Source organism: Numenius arquata, chromosome 2 (assembly GCF_964106895.1).
Source record: "Numenius arquata chromosome 2, bNumArq3.hap1.1, whole genome shotgun sequence".
NCBI lineage: Eukaryota > Metazoa > Chordata > Aves > Charadriiformes > Scolopacidae > Numenius > Numenius arquata.
In genome coordinates this window covers 72626360-72649350 of record NC_133577.1, presented here as the reverse complement: position 1 = coordinate 72649350, position 22991 = coordinate 72626360, and the positions used below count along the sequence as shown (strand labels likewise).

General features: G+C 41.3%; 1 protein-coding gene across 1 annotated transcript; it reads right to left on the bottom strand.

The window, feature by feature from the left end:
- Positions 1-2981: 2981 nt before the first annotated feature.
- C2H12orf75 (chromosome 2 C12orf75 homolog) lies at positions 2982-21052 on the bottom strand. Its single transcript, XM_074169109.1, has 6 exons — positions 20994-21052; positions 13903-13927; positions 7639-7674; positions 6428-6507; positions 5577-5617; positions 2982-4209 (listed from the first exon to the last, which is right to left on the bottom strand). The coding sequence occupies exons 1-5, from the start codon at positions 21034-21036 to the stop codon at positions 5613-5615; spliced, it is 189 nt and encodes a 62-aa protein (XP_074025210.1). The 5' UTR covers positions 21037-21052; the 3' UTR covers positions 2982-4209; positions 5577-5612.
- Between the last annotated feature and the right edge of the window lie 1939 nt (positions 21053-22991).

The following is a 22991-nucleotide window of genomic DNA, read 5'->3' as shown; positions in this document are numbered from 1 at the left end:
ACGCTCACAAGCAGCACTTGTCTGCTGTCTGAGAAATACTCCTATGTTTGAAAACCCTAGGGTGACAGTAAAAATTGTCAGATCATGCAAAATGAGATCACTCCTATTATGATAAATCTAAGTTGTGTGCCTGTTTGTTGCAAGGGTTGAATCATTTAGCCCAGCCTCAAAAGGTTTCCTGCCATACTGGCACACCATTGCTCTATGGAAAGTTTCCAGACCTGTTATTTTCTTGGTCTTTTTCTAAATACATTGCAAAACAAAAATATTCCACAAATCACTCTCCTCCAGTATGTTCTCCACAAAGCCAATTCACCTGAAGTGTTCAAATTGCTGTCAATAGGAAGCGATGATGATGTACTGCAAAACTCCAAGGAACTATAACCAGATAAGAGCTTCTTTTAGTGGGTACACGCAACTGAGGAACTGTAGTAGCAGTCTGTAATAATTGTCACTTCTGGTCACCATGGGAACCAACCGGCGGTCTTCTTTGCAGAAAACAGATCAGCAGTGACTCACTGAGTGCTTGGGAAGCATGATTATTGAGAATCACTAGACTTGTGTGGGTGACAAGGAACAATACACCAGTGATGCCAGTTCAACCACAGTCCGATATAGCAGAAACTCCTCTGCTAGACATGCAGGATGAAACCAAGTAACTTATTACTTTGCCTTTGTGTTCATAAGGGACAAATTTCACCTTTATGTTTTTCTGCAGCTTCAGCCTTGTGTGAACTCTTTGCTATGAGAGGATTTCACTTCTAGTGAATAAAGTACTGACTGAGCTTACACTGGGCTTTACTAGGTCTTCTGCAAAACCCTTAGTGACATATTTAACCCCTGAGTGGCACAAAGGTTTAAAGCCATATCACATCCTCTGAACTACACTGTGATGTGGATGGACATGTGAGACGGGCAGTCTCTCTATCTGGACTACCCAGATAACAAGAAGCCAGGTCCTTACAATCAAGCTCCAGGTCCTGCATTAGGAAGAAAGCAAAATAAATGTACTGTCTTATCAGTGTAATTCAAAGGAGCAGCTGTCTTTGAAGTTAAATAGTTTGTACTACTAGGCTAAACTTCACAATACAACAAGATATTTGGATTGCTTTTCAGCTAATCACAAACTGTAGTTTCAGTTCTATGCTTTGATACTCCAGAATTTCTCAAGATTGAGTTGTCTGAGTTATGTGAATTCAAGAGTAATATTTCTGGGCTGTCAAAGAATACCAAATTGGAGTGTCTGAGATTATAAAGCCTGAATCCACTGTCTTTGCTAAACTATTTTCACTGGCTCCTCAGCTCTGGCTGGAGAAAGAGTGACAACTGCAAAGGAAATGGTATTACAGCCCCAACATTTAAATGTTTCTTCTTTACAAATGGTAATTCAAGATGTTTTAACAAAACCAAAGTATATTCCTTAATAATAACTCTGCCATTCAATGGCTCCTTGTGTTCTGTTCTCAATTCTCACATTGAACCATCATTTGAGTGCCTAAATATCCTTCAAGGATGCCATCAAATGCACAGCTGGCAGCTGGCATATAGGGCTTCTTTTGTGTTCCTCTTCCTAACAGAAATATCCATAGATTGTGAGTTTTGAAAGCGCAGATATACTCATTTCTCCATGAAATGTCATGTGCTTTTATCAACAAAGGCTTAAGAAATACTGCTCACCATAGAGGAATTTTGATGAGCAGAAAATCAGTTTCCCAAGTGGAATTTGGCCAAGATGGAATACAGTGTCCTGTCACAGAGTTTCTAGATCTGTGGGTCCTTGGGAAAATAAAAGGCAAGAGTCTGCAAATCTAAGACAAGGGCATGGCCCCTGCTTTTCAGTTTGATGGGTACAGTCCCGCATGGCATAATATAATGTGTATCTATTGCAGAGGCTCCAGTCCATGATACTGAAACATTTGTCAGTTGATCAGTAAGCTTTTGAGATTAAAAGATGCAGAGGAACAAAAACATTAAGAAACCACCATACCTCCCACACATTCAGAGGATGACTCATTAAGAGGCCAATTCTGCAAAGTGCTCCACACTTCTCTGCAGATCTGCACAGGAAAAATTAAGTAATGACGTAAAACAAGAAAGAGTACCCTTTGCAACTGTCCCACCACCAACTGCTAGGAGCTACTCAATAAAGATCACCTCCTTCTCTCCTTAGCCCACATATGTCAGTAGCAGAACAAGTGATGTCTGAATTTAGTCCTGTATACCTTTTTGATGACTCTTCCCTGAAATTGAAGGATAGAAGCGGACAAATAACTGGGGAGATAAGTGGCATCTGTTGCTGGCTTTTCAAGCATTAGCTGAACTACAACGTATCCTAGGATGACTGGTGTTTTTTCTGCCTTGGGAAAGGCAATTGTGATCAGATCAGGCATGGGCCTAATTGCTTTGTACTAAGTAAACTAGTGCTGTGCAAACTGTTTCAGACCATTTGTGGAACATGATGTGGAAGCTACACCCTTATGCTACAGGAAGCAGGCGGGAAGCAAACCTGCATGTTTATTACCCAGTGTTATTTGAGTTCTCATCAGCTTGCCATCCAAGAACAAGACTCTACCAATGTAATCTACAGTCATTCATTCATAGTGAGATATTTTAATACCACCTCTTAATCTTCAAGCTTATTTCATCTCAGTTCAATGTTGAGCAAGCATATGTCTATTTGTCTTCAGAAGCTGGAAGCCTGAAATTGTTGATAACCCAAGTGGCAGATTTCTAGAGAACAGCAGTAAATAATGTCACAAATACTTAAAAGAGGATAAGCAAGGAATACTTTTAAATACTTCTTTTAACAAGCCTAGTACTTATTTTAAAGCCAGTGCTTCAAGTTCTGGAAATCATAGTCAATGGTTATCCATTGGTCTTAACAGATATCAGTGAAACGGGCAGTAATTTCATGGTTTACAGCATTTCACTTCTTCATGTACAAGTTTTCTGTTTTGCTCTTTTCTTTTAATTTTAGAAGTGGTCATTAATCTCCAGTAATATGTTAATGTGGTGTGGGTTGGGGTTTTTTGGTTTGTTTATTTAAAGTGTATGGCATATCATGTCCTACTAAAAAAGTTTGACTAAAGAATTATGCAAAAGGCTTTAATAATTTAAATACTTGTTCAGCCATATGGAAATGTACAATCTGTTTTATGTTCTGTGGGAAACCTACAGTTTCTATAAACTTAATGAATTTTCAAATCTCCCATCTATTATTTAATACAACAATTTGCTAAAATAGTAACACCACTCATTCCGTTACAGTTTGGTGTACTGGATATGCTTAGAGATGGGATATAAAACTCTAATAGTGATCAAAAATCCTCTACAGCTCAGGAAGATGAAGCACTGGAGTTTAGCCCTGCTGTCCTTGAAAATACTATCACTTTATCCTTACATGAGGAAATGTCATAATAATATTACACAGAATGGAAGACATGACATAACAGTTTGGTTCATTAGTATTTTTTTTCCATGTAATGCTTTATAAAAGAGATAAAGCTGGAGAAAATAAAAACAGACATGTAAATATTATGCTGAAGTACATTGTTCTTATTTAAATAGATTTCCTTGAGCAGTATCTTCTTAAAAGGTGAAAATTAAAGACTAATATTTGTCTCACTGTATAAAAGTGACGGTAGTAATTATAAAGAACCTGATGGTCTTATGCTCGTTTCATCCTATTCTTAAGTTTTCACAGCAAAAATATTAAAATTTGCAATATTACCAAAAAGATGTAAACTTGTCAAATATATTACTCTGAAGTAAATTAACAATTAATTTATAGGAACCTACCATAGGAACTATTAAGTGGACAGTAGTAATGATTTTCTATATAAAATCTATCAAAAATTGTTGGAGAAAATATATGAAGCGTAGCTGATAGCTGATGAAATCTGCAATATGGCCACAGAGAAATAAGTTGCAGATCATCAAAGTTAGCTCTTGTGCAGAAACATCCACCGTGAGTTCACCGATTTCATTTGTCACTGGAGAACAGCAGGAGGTTTCCATAATGCAACCAACCATCATAGGAAACTGATTCAACGCTGTACTTTAAGCTTTACCCATAGTTGGAACTTGCAACGGTTTAGATTTTTTTGGTGCTCTGATCTCTCTTGCTCTCCAGAAGGCTATGTAAGTATAAAAATCTTCAGCACAAAGACAGCTCTCTCTAAAGCACTGGCAACTGGTCTTAGTAGAAGACTGTTCAAAAAAAGAAAGGAACAAACAGCTTTAGACAGACTGGTAAAGCAATACAGTAACACTATACATAAACCAGAGAACTAGGTCATCATTAGAAGCTGAGAGATTTGTAGCTCAGAGGACCCTTTGCAGATTTAAAGGTGCTCATCTGTGTAAGTCTTTTTTTAGCCTGAGTCAGCAGCCAAGACCTGATCTTGCACAAATGAAGGCAAAGTGCACTTTCAACTCTTCTGAATAGCAAAAAATGTCAAGGGATTGATTCTACCCAACTTCAGGCATTTAACTAAAGCACCTCAACATGGACCTAATTAACCCAGGCTCTGTTCATCAACCACAGATGGGAAGCTGCAACCTCAAGAAGGTGCTTCAATTTTGTCCAGGTCAAGGGTGATGGTATTCCTAGCTTAGACATCTCAGCCAGGTTACTGAAATCAAGTGTGATGACCAGCTGAAGGTCTCCCTGTATATGAGTGCTCCTAGCAAAGTCTATGGAGCTTTAACCATTCACATGATTAAAGATAATCAGGATATGTGTGTTCTGCTCTACTACACCTGCATCCAGCAGCAAGACCAGACAGAACTGTTTCTGGCTCTTCACCTAAATTAGGAAAGGGTTCTGCTTCCTATGGAAATTGTTGGTATCTTTATAATTTCCCCCTGCCCACTGGCTAGACATCAAAACAGTTCCCTTTAGAAAGCTGTCAGTGTTTATTTAGTTCAAATTCTGAATGGAAACTTAGCTTCTTTTATTTTTCTTCAGACATGAACTTGTAAGGGACTTTTTTAGTTAGTTGAAACTCTTAAGTCAGGAATAGGGACTATAAATTTTCACTGCCCTGTTCTAGCTGGTGGAGAACAAAGCCTCACAGATTCTCCCACAGCAAGAGGAAAGCTCCAGTAGGTTACTTAATGGGTGCCTCACTTTGGTCCTCAAGGTCCTCCCCAAAATGGAGAGGATGTTTTGTAACTGCAAACTACTCATTTCTGCAAAAAGGTTTATCTCTACAGAAGCTGGTCTACACACTGCTGACGCACCTCACATCTCACGGGATGTCTTAGTACCGCTGCAGGATTAGCTGTGGTGTGGTTGAAGACAAATACAATGACATTTGATTTTTATTTATTCCCAAATGGAGTAATACAGAGTTTCCTTACTTCTCACCAAGATGACTTCACCCACTTTCTGATTTATGTCTGCACCACTGAGAGCTGGCCCCTGGTCCAGCCTTTAGAAGAATTATGCTGCAGCTGGAGAAACAACCAGGTAATTCCCAGACCACCCGAGAGCAGCACAGGGAGCATTGCCACCTTGCTTCTGTTCAACGAATACATGCCAAGCACATAACGTTAATTAAGACATACTGTACCTCCAGCTGTTTGCATCTTGATGTGTTTATTTCCTTCTAATCTTAATTAGAAAGTAAAAGATAAAGATGGTTAAAACTTCGCAACATATCACTAATTTAGAACACTGTTTAAAAAAAACAACCATGCAACAAAGGTACTACTGTTCCAAAATCAGCTACTATTATTTTGGTTAAGTGTTATTTTTCTTCATTTTTTTTTTTGCTTTGCAGGAAATTTTGGAAGCACCATCCAGTGACTAAACTCTGTGCTGTACGTACGTGACAGCAGCGTTTTGCTGTATTAAATCTAAGCAATACTACATGATTTCATAAATATATGTTGACAAATTGCTTATTAAGTACCTATAAACCTAATGCTTTCTCCCACTGTTCAAAAATATCACATGGAAAAGAAACAGTTTCCACTGGGTTTCATATAAGAACAGAAATAAACCTGAAAGCAAGCATTTACTAACTGCTATTACTGGAATTCACCACAATGCAAGTAAACACCTTCTGAACTAAAAATAGCGCTGAGGCTCTGCAAGTGCATCTATCACAGCCTCTTAGTCCTAACAGGGTTTTGTTTTCTTTGAACTCACAGAGTGCTCAGAGCATGGAGAAGCTGTTCAGAAGACAATGTACCACATTGTCAGCATCTGCTCTAAGATCCTTCTGCAAAAGTAAGTGTGTTAAAATTTAAATATACAGGAACAATGTTGTTAACGATTATAAATAGCCCCACTGCCTTAAGAGGCTCCAAGGCTAGCCAGTCTGTCTGAAATAATAATTGATTTTTAAAGGAAATACATCCTACTAGATAAAATTAAACTGAGAAAGCAGGAGAAGTGCAATACGCAACCTTCCAATACCTTTCGGTGCAGCTTTCGTCTGACTGGAAACCATGGCAGCTGCGTCCGATGGCAGGCCAACATACACACCACCGTAGTTCCTGATTTAAAGAAACAGTTAAAGAGACATCAGGGCTTAATTGTAACATTTCTTCCTATAACCTTAACATCACGCAGCAGCATTACAAAGACCATGGATGGTCAGGGAGGAGGGTACCTCTGCACAAGCATCCTCAGAGGAGTCCTCCTCTCCCATGGCTATGGGAAGAGTGCATTTGAAGTGCTGGGTGCTTGCTAAAATGGTGCCAGGAAAAAAAAACATTGAGGCTAGCTGTAACTCTTAAGTGGGACCCAAGCCTGTGAAAGGAGATGTTTATTACTCAAGTTCCTAATATTTTTCATTAAATCCCAACCGTGTTGTGACAATAAACACCACTGGCCCAGCTTCTTCTAGACACCAAATATATCCAGCTGAGGACAGAGCCAGTCTGATAGTTCAACACTGGGACCACTGAAGCACCTCACTTCAAACAATGCATACCAATTAAACAGCACTTTGACCTCTCTTTGTTAATAAATAGGATCTGCATCCCGCTGTTTAGGGACACACTTGGAGAAAACCGTTAGTCTCTCCCCTTCATGGCCTTGCAGAGTGTATTTTCTAGCTCCAAGGCCTGTATGAAAAGCAGGGACTAATGCAAGGAGGTGAAAAACTGGGTCCTTATGAGCCTCTGCTGCGCCTGAAGCTACTTGCAGAGACTCCCATTACCTTGCTCTGCCCCTTTTGGTGCCAGACTAAGAACACCTCCTCCAGCCCTCAGGTCTCTGACCTGATTCCTGATTTGTTTGATGATAGAGTCACACTTTCTTCCATTTCCAGCCTAGCGGAGATCTCCCACAAGTGCTAATGTCATCTTCTGGGCTGGTATGAAGGCAGAGGTCATTGGCCCTTATCAAGCACATCACCTACAGCTGTCAGATAATGTAGTCTTCTTCCACAAAGTTCCTCCTCCCCAGCTCACTAAAGGGGTGGGTGGACTCATCAATACTGGGCTCTGTAAGAGATTTCTAACTCCCTTTTCTTTATTTTTTTTCTTCTTTTTTTTTCTTTTTTTCTCCTCTGCTTTGGTAGCGTTGGTGGGAATTAGGAGGAGGAAAGGAAGGATGTACATCTGGTAGCAGAGCTCACTGCAGCCTATTGCAAATAAAGCCAGTCCCAGTAGAGCACCTACCTCCTTTTGTCATCATCTGATACGGATTCTTCTGCTCTGTAACATCAAAAGATATAAAGCAAATTAGCACATTGTTTCTTTCAGATGCCCCATCACCATCTGGGTAGATTCAGGAGCAAGGGAAGAAGGGGATTATTACTGGTCCCAGTTTAATTCAGGTCATTCACAACTCAATAAAATACACAGGCATCAAAAGAGTTAAAATTTTCCAATCTAATGTACAGAAGAAAGAAAAGGTTTGAGAATAGATGCGGCTTAGTTTTCATGACCCTCACAAGTGATGCCTGAAACAGATAAATTAACGCTTTTCCTGAGCGAGTCCCCACACTGCTCCACACATAACATGAAATATAAAGGCTTTGCATGTAAACAGGAACAAGTCCGGGTTGCTATTCCACCAAAAGAGTCCTGGGCATCCATGGGAATGGGATGTCCATGGGAATGAGGATGAAGACAGATAAGCTTTCACAGCGGCTGTGCCAAAATATGTTACAGACCCTCTCCGTAAAATGAGGTACTGCAATTCCTGAAGTCAGAGTTGTTAGCAAACCAAGTAACTGTTACTAATCCTTTATAAATGGGCAATCACTTCTCTTTTACCTTTAGATGGGGCAGGGAATAAAGTAATCAGCATCAATGTGAAGGCAAATGTAGTATGGAAAAGATAAAAACCTTATTTTTACTCCCTGAGGGTATAGGGCCTGCGCTGCAGTCAGTGCCCCAGCATCAGTCTTCACACAAACAACTTGCCCACCTTTGATTAAATATTTGGACTTTGAACTCTGCTGGCATGGCTGGGCATGGATCAGGGCAGCAGCTGCATCTCAGCTTGGTCTGCAACCTACCAACCTAGCAATAGAAAATAGAGGCAAGATAACTTGAGTGCTGTTAAATCCACAGACATCCTTCACCCCTTCCCTGTGGGGCAACTGTGACAACTGCCTGAGAAGGAGTCCTGCGCCGTGGCTGCTCAGGGAGCTATGAGACATGGCCACAGAAGTGCCCAGGGAAGGCTACCAACAGTGAAGGAGGCACCACGAGCCAAGGAGGGCCCCACTGTGGAAATGCTCACACACAGGCTGTTCACCCAGATATCCTCACCTTAAAGACCAATTGGACTATGGGGGCAGTGCAAAGATACTCCCTATCATGAGCTGATCCATGAATTTCTGATCTGCTCCCTAGGTGATAAAACTGAGAGCTGGCCTTTACCCAGCGTTAGGGCTAAATCCATTCTATAGCCTTGAAAGGCATTTCTGAACTATGATATTTAACAATAATATATGACATTTGTTCCTGTAATTTATTTATTCTACAAGGTAGATGTGCCTACTGTTTAATCATCAGGGCTGTATGACCCCTGAAGTCAATGTCATTTTGGCCCAAAATGCAGAGAGCTCATAGCAAGATGCATCCTTAAATGCAAGGAAACTCCCCTTAAACCTCAGTCAGCGCTCTCCTGGAAGGGTAGCAAATGCCTTAAAAATACTACTACAAATTGGAAATTTTCTTACACTTATCTTCTTTCTAAGTGGCAGAACATTACAGACTATCCTTTCTGCATCACCACAGTAAGGGTAATAAGGGTACACAGGTCCTTTTAATAGTAGAGGCTTGGGGTAAATTTAAGTATGCTGCAGTTTTTCTAAGTGATATTCACGCATTGAGTGGGGTGAGCCTCCTCATCTGCTTTCTTTGCCTACATCTTACCGCCCAAGAGAGACAGAGCAATAAACTCCTCATTCTCTGGCCCTCCTGCCACTCCTCCCTGGAGGACCTAGTGCCATTTCAGAAGGCATCTGCCATCTCCTCTGATCCCATGTAGCCTCAGTGACCTTGCAGTCCTCACGCATGCGGCCAGAAAATGCAGAGACAACTTTCCTTGAGGACTGTGAAGCTGCTCTGAACTAGTGTGGGCCAATTCCAGCTGAAGAAAGTGCTAAGCCTGTGGATATCACTCAGTAGAAGTCAGCCTTGTATTTTTAGTAAAAAAAAAAAAATAAAATAATGACAACACTTTAAGAAAGGGACTTTGGGTGCCAAAAGATCACAAACAATCATTTCTGTTGAAACAACTGAATGTGTCACAGGATTGATTTTCTCAAACAACTGGAAACATTTTCTATAATCTAGATTAACCATTATCCAGAGAAAAGAATCCTTTGAAGGTGCTGGCAACTTCATGCGCAGCACAAAGCCTCTGAAATAGAATTGTAAGAATAATAATCAATATTGTCCAACAGGAAATTAATGTCAATGTTTAAGAAAAAACAACCTCTACTAGGCAACAGGGCTATTTTCTTCTGTTCTAGAAATGTTTTGTAACGGGGCATCACTGGGCCATTACTGTCATTCTCTCAACAAAACAAATTATCCAGGTCTACGATTAAGCAGACTAGTTTTTTTTAAAACATTTTGCTTTCTTCCATTCCTCTTAATAGCTACAAATCAAAGTCTAATTTTGTGGTACCTTTTCCCTTAAATGTGCAACAGCAAATACAATCTGGGATTGTACAGGCCACAGCTCTTGGGCTGGGTGATGACTGGGTGCAATCTGTTGTAGTCCTGCTAGGAAAGAGGAGGGGAGCAGAAATAGGCAGAACGTGGAAGCATGAGATGGGGGGGCGGGGACACAAAAAAAAAAAAAAAAAAAAAAAATTCTGGTGATGGCACTTAAAGAAGAGGCCATTTTCAACCCCTTTCTTGGGACTCCTTTCTAAGCAGGATGGGAAGGAGTGTGGCTGCAGTTGATGCATTAGGCGTATTCACACACCTCTTGCCTTCACACACTGTAGCATAAAGCCCCATTTTGAAAGATACCTGCAAATTTCACTTGTTCAAACATCCAGGTGCCAGCTGAACCACTGTGTCAGGTGCTGCTTCTGTGCCCAGACTGGGTGAACGTGGGTGGCTCCGAGGAGCAGAGCTACAATGACAACACTCAACCACATGGAAATGAGAATGGAAAGAAGCTCCTTTGGTTTCAGCAGTGCTCCCATTGCCACATCTCCCAGACTCACAGGGAGGATATGGGGATATGGGAGTCTAGCACACCCTTTCTCTCTCCCTCGGACACATCTTTAGTTTCTTCTTACGTCAGGGATGAAGAACCTAACATAAAAAAATATCTTTAAATATCACCATTTGCAAGGTCCTCCAAGAAGAGCAAGCTAGGATAAGTTTTTCTGCACCAGGAATAGATGGCAAAAGGAACTTAGCAGTTTGATGTGCTTTGTACTGATGTGCTGCCGTGTCGCTACATCTTCCCTCAGACCTTGTTGACATCTACTGAAGAGGAACTGAGAGCACATTTTTCAGCAGGTAGTGTAGGTGGAGTCCTTTAGCCAGGAGGTGGATTTAACAGCAAATCCACATAACAGCATTCTATTTTCAGCTAGAATAAATGTTTCTTTTGGTAAGGATTTGTCAGTCCCAAGAGGCTTCCTGTCACCCTCATAAGTCTGAAAAATATACTTGGTTCAACTGTCGGTTTTCACATCCATCAGTCCTATGTCCATTTGATGGTAAAAGAAGCTGCCATGTTTCATAATATTTTAAGTATCAAATGACAGGCATTCACATTAATTTATTCCATCCACATTTTTCTTACCTCAGCTTTTACAACTCTGTTCATGCCAAGCATTATATAGACCCTTTCTAGCCATGCTCAGTTGTCCCACCAGAAATGATTCACTAAACTTTGCACAAGTGACAGACTACTCCTCAGTTTCTCAGCATTTCTTGGGAGCAAGGGCTTATGATTTGTATTAGATGGATTTCTTCCCAATATTTTGAAACAGGCTTGAACTGCTGTGTCTTTTCCTTCCCACTGTTACTAATCTTCCTCTGAACTTAGCCACACTCTGAATATCACAGGCACTGCATTTTCTAGCATATGCTTAACCCTCCTATATCTAAGCTTCTCCAGTTAGCAGTGATGAACTTCTCTGTATTAGTGGGGCTGGAGCATTGGCTGAAGCTGGTCAACAGATTCACTGTTGATTTGAGGGTTGCAGTACACAGGGAGAGATCACGTTCCCAGATCATACGTCCTTCTTGTCGCTGCACGGCGCTCAGTCTCACAGCACTTTGCGTAGGAAGATCATACATATTATCATCCCTATCTTACTGGTGGGGAAACTCAAGGCCCAGAGGGAAAAGGAGCTTCCCCATCGTCAGCCAGGAGGGCTCAGAGCAGGATCCAGCCCTCTCTCCTTCCACCCAGCTGCTCACTCCAGGAGACGCTGGTGTCTAGGCAATGAGTCACAGTCAAGAAATGAGAAATCTCTTGAATTAGAATAATCGAATTCTGTATCAAAAAGCATGCTGTAAATAAGGACACACCTAAATACTTTTCTAGACCAGAATCGATATGACCGAAATTTGACCGCAAAACCAATTTGGGTTTTTTAAAGAGAATTTTTTTAATCTTTAGCTGGTAAAAGTGAGAATGTGTAAAATAAAAGCTTGCGTGGATTTATAATGTTAGTTACTATAAATCTGTTAATTTCCATGAAACTAAAATAGTTTTTCTTGTATTTTACTTCCTTTGTAAAAATCTGCTGTTAAATATTAGATTGATTTAGGACTTTTCAGGTCACCACTGCCGTTCCTCATTAGCAGATCTGTGTTTCTAACGTCTGACGAGAAGGCTCAACCATGCTATTACTCACACAGGTTGTTCAGCTGGCTCCACTATACTAATCTGAATGAGTAATAGTCCCAGGACTGACCCTTTCACTTTGTTGATGTCTGCACTAGTAATTAGTTTTTTCTAAGTTATCCCAACGCTTTTTTGAAACATGACAGGTGATCTAACACTAAGTAGGATGTCCCCAGTTTAACTCCTAAAGCCTGGCTCTACAAATGCTTACACACACATAAATGCAGACCTACATATACCCATCCATACCTTTAAGCACAGAAACACACCTACTAAATTCGTAAGTTAACAGTGCTTGCAATTTCAAAGTTTAAAACTACCAAAGAGGAAAGAAAGAGATGCAGTTCTAAGCCAGTTACTTAAATTATCTACATTGAACAACAAAAAAAGGCCCTAATATATATTAAAAACAGTGGGTTTATATATATAAAAGTGCTGAGGGCATGCATGCTGCAGGCTCTACCAAGAAGAGGTTCCCCATAAGCTTGCCTTCTGTAATTTGTTTACTGTCTGACACTGCAAACCCAGAAAACAGACTACACAAGTAACTCAGATCCCAGGAGTACCTGTGAAACAGCATTCATCTGCCAAGTGAGACCTGTCGTTAGTTCTCAGCTGTGCTCTAATAGCAAGGACAAGCCTGTTGTTAAGCTTTTCTCTCCACTTGTTTATCTGACTTGACAGCCCTCATTTCTACACCAGGATTCCTCCATCTAATTAGAGTAGTTACTCTAAATGAACTAAATAAAACTGAAGAATGTTCCTATTGCATAACATGAAAATCTTTCCCAGGCCCCTCAGTCTCAAACTCTAGTGGCAAATAGCAATTATATGAAATAAAAGAAGCCAAGACCTCGGGAGGACTTCTTTAATGTTTCCTTTGATAGGAAATTAAATTTATGGCTGAATAAAGCTCTTCCTGCACATTTCTGCATCAGCAAATGAAAAATGGGCTGAAAAAGGCTTATCTTTTGCTGCTGCTTTTCTGAAAGCCAGAAGTTAGCAAGAGGCAACAGGACAATAGAGGTTCAGACCTTCCACATGTAGAGAAAAACAGGATGGGTAGGGCTGCCCTCTGCTACTCAGCGTCAGAGGAGCTGATAGATACTATCTTCAATGTGGAGAACATCTAGAGAAGGTGGGTACTTTGAAAAGGAAGTCTGGATAGGTTACTGGGTCTCCTGCTGCAAAGAGGGGAAATTTGCCTCAGTGGCTCTTTAAATCTCTCAGAGGGCTTGGTGGAAATTTCTGTGGTCACTTCACACAATGACATGGCCTTTGGAAAAAGGTGTACTGGTACGTGACAGGGAAGAGTAGTCTGAAGTAACTTGACCACATCTGGGAGACAACTTTCTCAACAGAAGCAGAGAGAAGACATTTCTATTAGAGAAATAACAAGGGAAAGAATCTGTAGAAAAGTAAACAAGACATGAAGTTTTTTTGTAGAGATGGAAGCTGTCACTAAAGACAATAAACATCTGGTGGTGTTGATTATATGTTAGGAGCCAGATGAATCATGTATAACTAAATCTAGTATAAGGCTGGTAGGACTGAAGATAAGTCCACAGTTACAAATTTGAAAGAGTGGAGTAAGTACTTACACATCTTTAGTAGTTCCTGTGGCACCTAGAATGAAAAAAAGCACATGTTTACAAGATAATGGCATAATCCTCTAAACCAATAATAGTATAGTAAGCACTTTTCTGCCTTTCTGTCCTGAACAATGCAGAAAGAGCAACAGGAATTTTCTATTGTCAGAGAACAGCTTTCTCATGATTGTCTAGTTTATTATCCCTAATGATTATCTGTATTACCCCTTAAGTCTATCATACACAGCTTTGGGCCAGATTCTCAGTGGGTGAAAATGATGCTGCTGTGGACCAGTGCCCAGGTGCAGTCACTCAGGATGAGAGCAACATAAGATAAAATTCACCCTTTTGAATTTTGGATGCTTCACTTTGCTCAGTCTTGTGGTTTTGTCTGCTACAAAGTCGCCACAATTACCCAAGCAGTTACTCCTAAATGCCTGTTTATTTTGCTGTTTGATTCAGTTGTTGGCACTACATGTGTAAAATGTTGCTCCATTCTTCCTGCCAGATAAACAAAGTTTTATAAAACAACTAGACAGAACTAATATAAACATTGGGATACAATCCATCCAAAGCCCCAGACATCTAAAGGGAGTAACCACCTCTTAATTCATCTTGCTATTTAACAAAAAGGCAAAAAGACAAAAGCTACCACCTGGCCGCCTGATCTCAGCAATTGATTTTTTTTTTTTTTTTTTGGTGACTCAGATGCTTCTTGCTGGGAGAGGAACATTCACTCAAGTACAAACTCTTTCCTGTTCCTCCCAAGTTATTAATGCCATGTTGCTATTGCTGGTATATCATTCAGCTGAGTAACCAGCAAATTATTCTTTCTATTAATTACACAAGCTAGGGTAGATATTGGAAAACCTTTCACTTCTTTTCCTCTTCCTCTCAGTACTTAGCTGGAAGAGCGTATCTGAGCTCACTGAAGAAATTACAGTTGTCAAACCAAAAGATTTTGTGGGTTTGGTGGTAGGTTGGGTTGTGCTTTTTTCAGCCATGGCACTTCATTTCTCGAAAAACTTTATTTTTGCTGCTGAAAAATATCCATAAATATAAAATATCTTTTGTTTCACTCTGATATACAAGAATATGCTTTCTGCATCCTTATTTTAAATGCAGAGAGGAAGAAACAGTCCTGCAAGGCCTTCCAGCACTGTCTACCTGAATGGATGGCAGGAAACATCTCCCTTTACAGCTAACTCTTGAGCATAATATCACTCCCAATTCCTATAACTTGACTATCCCTCCTTTTCCCAGCAACAACATAGACTAGATTTGTATAAGACTGTACACATTAGTTCTGTTAGTATTGCTTCCAGAGTCAGCAAAATCTCAGTACAGCTATGTGTATCAGCAGAAACTCATAATTAAGCTGGAGGGAGTACTTCTATGCACAGTAAGATCAGGTCCTTGCTTTAAAACTTTATTCTGCCTGGCAGCTTTCTGAGACTTTTCGGCTCATATATACTACATATAACTCACTTATACTACGTTTAAACCCCCCAAATTAATTGTGTCCAGATGGGAGGTTGGCACTGCAGCGCTGCATGCAAACTTGATCTCAGCTGATGGAGGGAGACATCTTCTGCTACCCAGGGTCTAGCTCACCCAGAGCCAGCTCAGCTGTGTACCTTCAGGGCACAACCCCACACATCTAGACAGAGCCTAGGCACCAGCAATGCCTCAGACAACATACGTTTTGAAAAGCCTAGCTCCATTACTAGCAGGATTTATTTCTTCTTCCAGAAGAAACTATTCCTGTTCTGTGTCTGTTCTGCACCAAAACCATGACTTTCTCATTTTCTCAGCCTAGGCTCACCACAAACAAACTCAGTTTCTCCAAAAAGGTTCATGGTCCTTCATGAGGCCTTTGCCGAGCCTTTTCTGAGTCTGAGATGAGGTCTCAGCACTTTGGATTCTCATTTAAAGAGCTAATGCCTTCCTTGCAGGAAGTATACCAAAAGTAAAAAGTGTTTAATACACAAACTGAAACCTTAGCTGAGTGAGAACAACTGTGGGTCTACAGTACTGCTACATCTCCCAGTGGAGATACTCAAGTTCCAGTCAGTCACCACGCATGCTTCAATGCCATGTCCCTGTTCAATGCCATAGCTGTCTTCAGTGCATTATGGTACATACACATTCACATTCTGGGGACAGGAGCTGTCTCTCAGACTTGTCAACTCAGGCTTCATGAAATGCACCTCACACAAAAACGTTGAGAACTAAATATGGTAAAACAAATTCACTTTTTAAGAGATCATTTTTACTATTTATAATAAGTAAATACATATAATAAACAAACAGCTTGTTTTCTGTTGGTTTTATAAGCCCAAAGAACTAGGTTATCCTCACTTCCACTGATGGGATTCCATTGATTTTAGTGCTGTTATTTCTCAATTTCACTAGCAAAAGTGAAACAAGAGTTTGGTCCAAATTCACTTGAGTACCACTAAAGTACCTGAATATAGATATGGAAGTGTTTCCAGTTCACAAAGCAGTTTTTTTCCTGGAAGAATTTTGAGCTTACAAATGAACATCACTTCAGCTAGGTGACCCACACGTACCTCTATGTAAAAACTCATAAGGTTTTCTTCATTAGGGAGCCTGAACACTCCTTATACACAGATTTTATTTCACAAGGAACCCAATAACATCTCAGTTTGTACAGAAATGTTTGTTTTTAAAGTCCAATCCATTCACCCTCACCCCTGTTACTTCACTGACATTTCTCTAACTCTTCCATGTTTAGTGAGCAACACATTATTTTACAGCTACTCAAGTTCCTCCTGCCAGAAATTCAGCCAAAGAATCTTGTTTACTACTGGTTCACAAACAGTGCATAGCTGTTCCACAGCAGCAAGGCTTAGTGCTCTTGTAGCCACGATGTTTTAGATATGTGACTTGAGAAAAGCATCACAAATTTGAGAGCTTGTCCATTTTTTCCCACTCTACCAGCTTGGCCTAAAAAAAGGCAGCACTTGACCCTACAACCCTACTCCCAATAGGCTCATGTTGGTTTGGTTTTCCAAAACCTGTCTAACTTCAGTAATAGGGGTAGCCAGGGAGCTGCATTCACAAAAAAATAGGCAGTACTGAGCTATCCTGAATGACATTGCTGCTCACATCATCTACACAGTAGGACCATGGGTGCATTTTGGCATTTTAGAGCTGCAAAAGGAGAAGGAAGGGTACAGTCTGCAGAATAAACGAGGCCCATTCAGCCATACACCACCCTCAGCCCATGTGATTACAAGGAAAAAACATTTCATCTAGCGTAGTAGAGCTGTGATCCCTCAAAAAACCCCATAGCATTTAAACAGTCACAAATGAAGGAGGACAAAAACGTATCCCAAAGCATCTTCCATTCAGTGAGAGGGGGTTTTGCACTTTCAAAACAACAGCAGCGTTTTATGGTGACCCTGCAGGATTTCAGTAAATGCAGGACAAATGCAAGAGATGGTTGAAAGAAATGGATAGCCACAGTCAATATTCCTCTGCGGTGAGAAAAGCATCATGACTGAACATGGAAGACAAAAACTTCAGAAAAACATAAAAGGATGAGAGGCAACCACTGACATGAATAAAAACATGGATACAAAAAATGCCAGTATCTGACGTTAGAGCAGATTATGAAACATCTTCCCATTAATTTCCTACAATATTTTCCTGCAAGTACTTCAAATTGCTACAAAAAGCAAATAAAAACTTCAAAATTATGCATACATGCATGCAACAGTTAAGATTATGAATGAGTTTTCTGTTCTAGGCTCCTTTCTGATTTGCTTAAAAAGACAGCAATATGGAACCAACTCCTAACATCAATGAATTTATTCTATTTATACCCCAGTGTAACCGAGGACAGAATTACATCAATTTACTTCAAATTGATTACTTCTTCAACTCATCAGTTGGCAGTTCTGTACATAGACTTGACCTGATCAAGCATTAATTTTAAAAATTAGTTGATTTTAAATAGAATGGCAGGATGGTTTCCTCGGCATTCCACCAAACTTGAAATTTATAATTCTATTTAAACTTTATGTGAAAGTTCTCCTGCATCATAATTTGGCTGTATTTGAAGCTCCACACAGACTAACAGCTTCTCTGTACATTTAAATTAAGGCTAGACTGCCAGCCTCCATCGAGTACCATAATTCAAGGTGCTGTCATTGCTACTACAATTGATACAGAAAGGAGGAGGCAGCTAAAAATTGTAACAATTCTAACTACTCTAGAATGAAGGGAAATGCCTTAACTCAGAAAAAAAAGTAAATTAATGTTTAAGGGCATATTTTTAAGAGACCGAAAAAAGAGCTATTTGGAGCTTCTAAAACACCAGGAAATAACATGAAAGAAGGATATGTAAAGCAAGGTAACAAAACATCAGGAAAATAGAAATTTGTTAATAGTCTTCTATGGGTAATGGGAAATTGAAAAAATAAGTATAATCCATATTTAACACATAAAATATCTAGGTGAGTTAAGAAGGGTGCGTATACATCAGTTTACTTGGATCACAGAAGTTGCCATTTCTCAACTGAGGATCCTTTTGCCAGTGTCTGATGCTCTGGAAGGAAAATCTAAACTCTGTGAGTTGTACTAGTGTTCTGGAGTTCTGCACCACAGACAGAAACGTTATTCTAGATCACGTCTATTAGTTTAGATCTTGCAGACCATGGGGCTGATAGCTCCTCTGATGTCATTCTAGCCATGCAACAGAAGATAATATCATTAGCTGAACTATCATTACATGTATCGTCTGCTTAGGAAAAATCAAGTTAGGCTACAATAGAAATTTTACCAGAGTAAGAAAATGGGGACTAGTGTAACACGTCTAATGTATTCTGTGAAGCATGCTACAATATTATCCTTAGTCATATAATACGACAGAGAGTGTTACAGGTTAATTATATGTTATGTACCTCTAGCTTTGACATTATTGACTGTAGAATAGTCATAACTGTAGCATTAAAGATGTAGTCATGCTGTGCAAGCCACAAAATTAATTTGTATTTACACAGTATTCACGTCTTTTGGGAAAATATTGAGAGTTACACTTCCCTTAAGAGCTCTAGAATTCTGATTTAAAATGGTACATCTTCTCCTTCCCCTACTTCAAATAATTTTATTAGACACACTTTGTAAAAAAATGCTAAATGGAAAAAACTACATAGTAGGCATCTGACTTCTTAGTTTTATTACCAGTTGTTGGTTATTATCACACCATAGATTGCATAGAGTTATTCCTGATTGACAGCGGTGAAAGTGAGAAGAGAACCTGACCTTTCAGAGCTGTATTTGCTTTGGAAAGGTTTATCAGGGCAACGGTAATAATTCCATTATAATAGTTATGTGTTTTACATGGCATTGTTGGGTTTTACTTGCACTAAACCATTGGAGATCAATGGACTATTTCTAAAGAGTATGCAAAAGGCTGCCACAAAATGCAAGTTCAAATGTATGATGAATAACCATGCACTTAAGTTAAACTACTGAAGAGGCCGTGCCTTCAGTAAAACTAATTGAATCTACAAGCCAAAGCCTGTTGCAAATAGCTGCCTTTAATGCAACAGAAGACACATTTATTTAAGCAAACGAACTTCTAGTTCAATATAATTCACTAAATACTACTGCTGTCAGAACTGGTGTACCGGACATTATCCATTTGTGTCCTGGTACAAGTTCCACAGGGTGGCCAGATCAACATTAATCGAGAAGCTACCACAACGGGACTAATAATCAACTCGAAATTTTCCTCTGAAGTTCTCTGATACTTGCTCTGGTGCTTTTACCCAGCAAAGAGAAATGCTATGTGAACAACCATCACCCCAGCAGCACGAAACTACACCGGTCATACACTGACACAACTTTGTCACAGGAGTCAACTAATGGGAGAGAATTCATGTCTGCAAACATGACAGCTCTAATAAGAGTGCTGGAAATTCAAGCAAATTCATATAGTGCATTCTTTATGGATGAGAGGCCTTTGATACATACACCTAATTTATAATCATTTAACAGAAATTAAGTAAGCAATAATGGCAGAAAAGCCTCCTCTACCTCTAAGAGTGCGAAGTGCAGGGATTAGGGGAGAAACCAGCAACACACCACACAAACATAGACACATACGTACAACTTGGAGAAGGCATCATCATTCACACTCAAAGATATGCTCAGTTCTGCAAATTGGGACTGGCACCACCCGAGACACCACTGAAGCTCTGGATAAAGTAAGTGAAAACGTTAAGGGACGGAGACCCAGTAATTGTAACTGATCTGGCTACTATTTTGGTGTGTATTTTCAAGAGGTTATGAAGCTAACAAGTGCATCTGAAAGACTTACTACAGGAACTGAAACAGGTGGCAATGTTTGCCAAGTGCAGTTAGGATGAGAAATGATCGAGAAATGCTCACATTTATAACTATACGGTGAAAGTCCACTTAATCAATTTTCATATACTTTCCTTTTTTTTGTGGGGGCTGGGGGGAGGAAGAGCACAAACAGCATCATCTTCCCAGATCTTATCTCTTTTGAAAATAACAATGAACAAATAAGGGAGGCAGCTGGACACACCAGCCAGCGGTACACATTAACATGCAAGAAACCTCAATCTTGGAATATCCTCCAACTTCTCCAGCAAGCAGAGGAGAAGAAGTGGCACAAATTCATTTCAGAAGTGGCATTCGTGGCCTTATAGGGAAGCAAAGAGGATGGAACTTACACCCCCGGTGGGATCCTTACGTCCAGCTCCTGGCCTGGGCTCCCCGTGCCTAGGAGGGCTACTGTCGGAGGCGGCGACCCCAACGACTACCCGGCCACCAGAAAGCCTCCGGTGCCCCCCGGAGAGCCACATCACCTTCTCTCTCCCCTGGGCAAGCGAATCAGCCTTGGGAAAGGAAGATGCTCTTGCAGGAGCGCGGGCAGCGACTTCCGCGGGCATCCCCCAAACCGAGGGAAGGGGGGATGCAGCCCCACCGGAGATGAGTGGCTGCGTGTCCCCCGCCGGCCCCCGGCAGGGCTGACCGTGGGGATGCTCGCTCCCTCCCACCCGGCCCGGCCCCGCATCGCCCGTCCAGCGCCGCCGCCGCCCTACCTCGCCCGCCCGCGCCGCCGGCCGTGGAGTTGCCGCAGCCCATGGGCGCTGCCGTGTCCGCCGCTGCGCCCGGCGGTGCGGAGCGGCGAGGCGACGGGAGGCAGCCGGCGGCGGGCGGAGCCCGGTGGGAGATAAAGCCACGGGGACCCCTCCTCCTCCTTCTCTTCCTCCTCCTCCTCTCCCTCCTCTCCCCACCCATCGCCCAGGAAACCGCCGGCCCCGAGCGCCGCCGCCCGGCCCCGGCCCCGGCCCCGGCCCCTCACTGCAGCCCCCGTCCATCCCCGGAGGAAAGCCACCCCCTACCTTCGCGGGCTTTCCCCTAGTCTCCCTGGGGACTGTTAAACCGGAGATAAGGCTTCACACAGGCATGAGCCTGCAGGACCCCGAACGACCCGCACAGGAGTGCAGCAAGCGAGGAGTCACCCCGAAATGCCCCTTGTCTGTCTCACACGTTCGGCGGCAGCTTTGGGACACCCCTCTTTCACCGCAGGGGACGGGCGTCACCACAGGTTCAGGCTGCGACCCCTACACCTGCTATCAATAACACCCACTTTGCTATTTTAAGCAAATATTTATTGGTTGCTTCAGTATTTCTCTTCTTAGAGAAACATGATGGCGAAAGTAAAGACCCACTGAGTTGGTAAGAGCTACAGGTTCGCTTTTCCCAATTAATGTCAAAAACACTGAGAAATGGGCAAGATGAGTTTGCAAAGCCTGCAAGAAATCTTTTTCTTTATTCAAAATTTTTACCATTCCCCCAAAACAATTTGACTTATTTTCTGCTAACCTGAACCTTTCTTCCAGACACAGAAGTAAAAAACTTCCAGACCTTGATGGTTTACTCTCATACAGTCCTCTCAAATGACTGGGAGCTGAAATCCAATGGATACAACTGGATGCAACCAGAAATATTCTAGCTAGCTAGATATTACTGCTACAACAAATCTGTTTAAGGGCTCAGAAAGATGTTTCGGGGATGCCATATATACACCAGTATGAGCATCACGGTTGCATATGACTTTAACTGTCTTTACTACAAAAGGACCAGATATAAAATGCTGCTACCTGATCTTTCAGTCTATTCAGAGAAGGGAGAGAAAGACATCACAGTTCTCTTACAGACTTCCCAAAAAGCACATATCAAAACCAAGCAGCTCCATAACCACCAAAGTCGACACTGTCCAGTCTCCTATGGATTGATGCCTTGGGGAGGCACACCTGCATGGGTTCGCTGATGTCTAACCAGCAGTGTGACCACCTCAGAGCAGGGTGGGAATTTGTAGGACCTGCCTCCTCTGGCTGGCCACCTATTTTCATGATATTTGTAGAAAGTCAATATTTTCAGGGTCTTTGCCTATACCTTCCTGACAAGTTGCCTGAACTGAACAATCAGTTAAAAATTTAATAAAGCAGGGCTATCAGGCACATACACATGGCTACACATCTTCTTCACCACCACCAGCCCCCAAGCATGCAGGCAGCACGATTGTGTGCATTTTGCTTCAGAAAAAAAATCTCAAAGGTTCACTGCCACATTTTTTTGATGATCGATTTTCTGAAAATCAAGTATAGAAAAATAAATCCTCAGGATGAGATTTCAAGTGCCAAGCATCAGCCCAAAGTGAATTTTTAACAGCAGAGTTAAGAAGGAAGAAAGGGTGCTACGAAAGCAAGGCTGAAAGACACACTGCATAAAATCCCATATGGTTTTCTAATACAAAACCAAACAAAAAATCCCAGCAACCCACGCGGACCACAGGCTTGCCACACTGTGGAATAATCAATGAACATGGTTTTAATATATAATTTACCTGGGAGGAAGCAGTTGTGGTGAGCACAGAAACCGAGCCATCTCCTCACATATTAGAAGAAGCAGCTGGGAGGCAAAAATTCCCTGGAGATGCCTTCACACCAAGCCATTACCCTGGCCACAAGGAGAAGATATGAGGTTGGTTCAGAAACCTGCAATAGTATTAAGGATAACAAAAGGATGCTGTC

Bases quoted from the DNA above. Each gene is read 5' to 3' on its own strand.
- C2H12orf75 (XM_074169109.1), bottom strand. From the start codon at position 21,036: ATGGGCTGCGGCAACTCCACGGCCGGCGGCGCGGGCGGGCGAG. The intron at 7,675-13,902 runs GTAAGTACTTAC...TTGATGTTACAG, and splicing joins ACAGGAACTACTAAAGATGT to AGCAGAAGAATCCGTATCAG. The intron at 6,508-7,638 runs GTAGGTGCTCTA...TCTTTAAATCAG, and splicing joins TCAGATGATGACAAAAGGAG to GAACTACGGTGGTGTGTATG.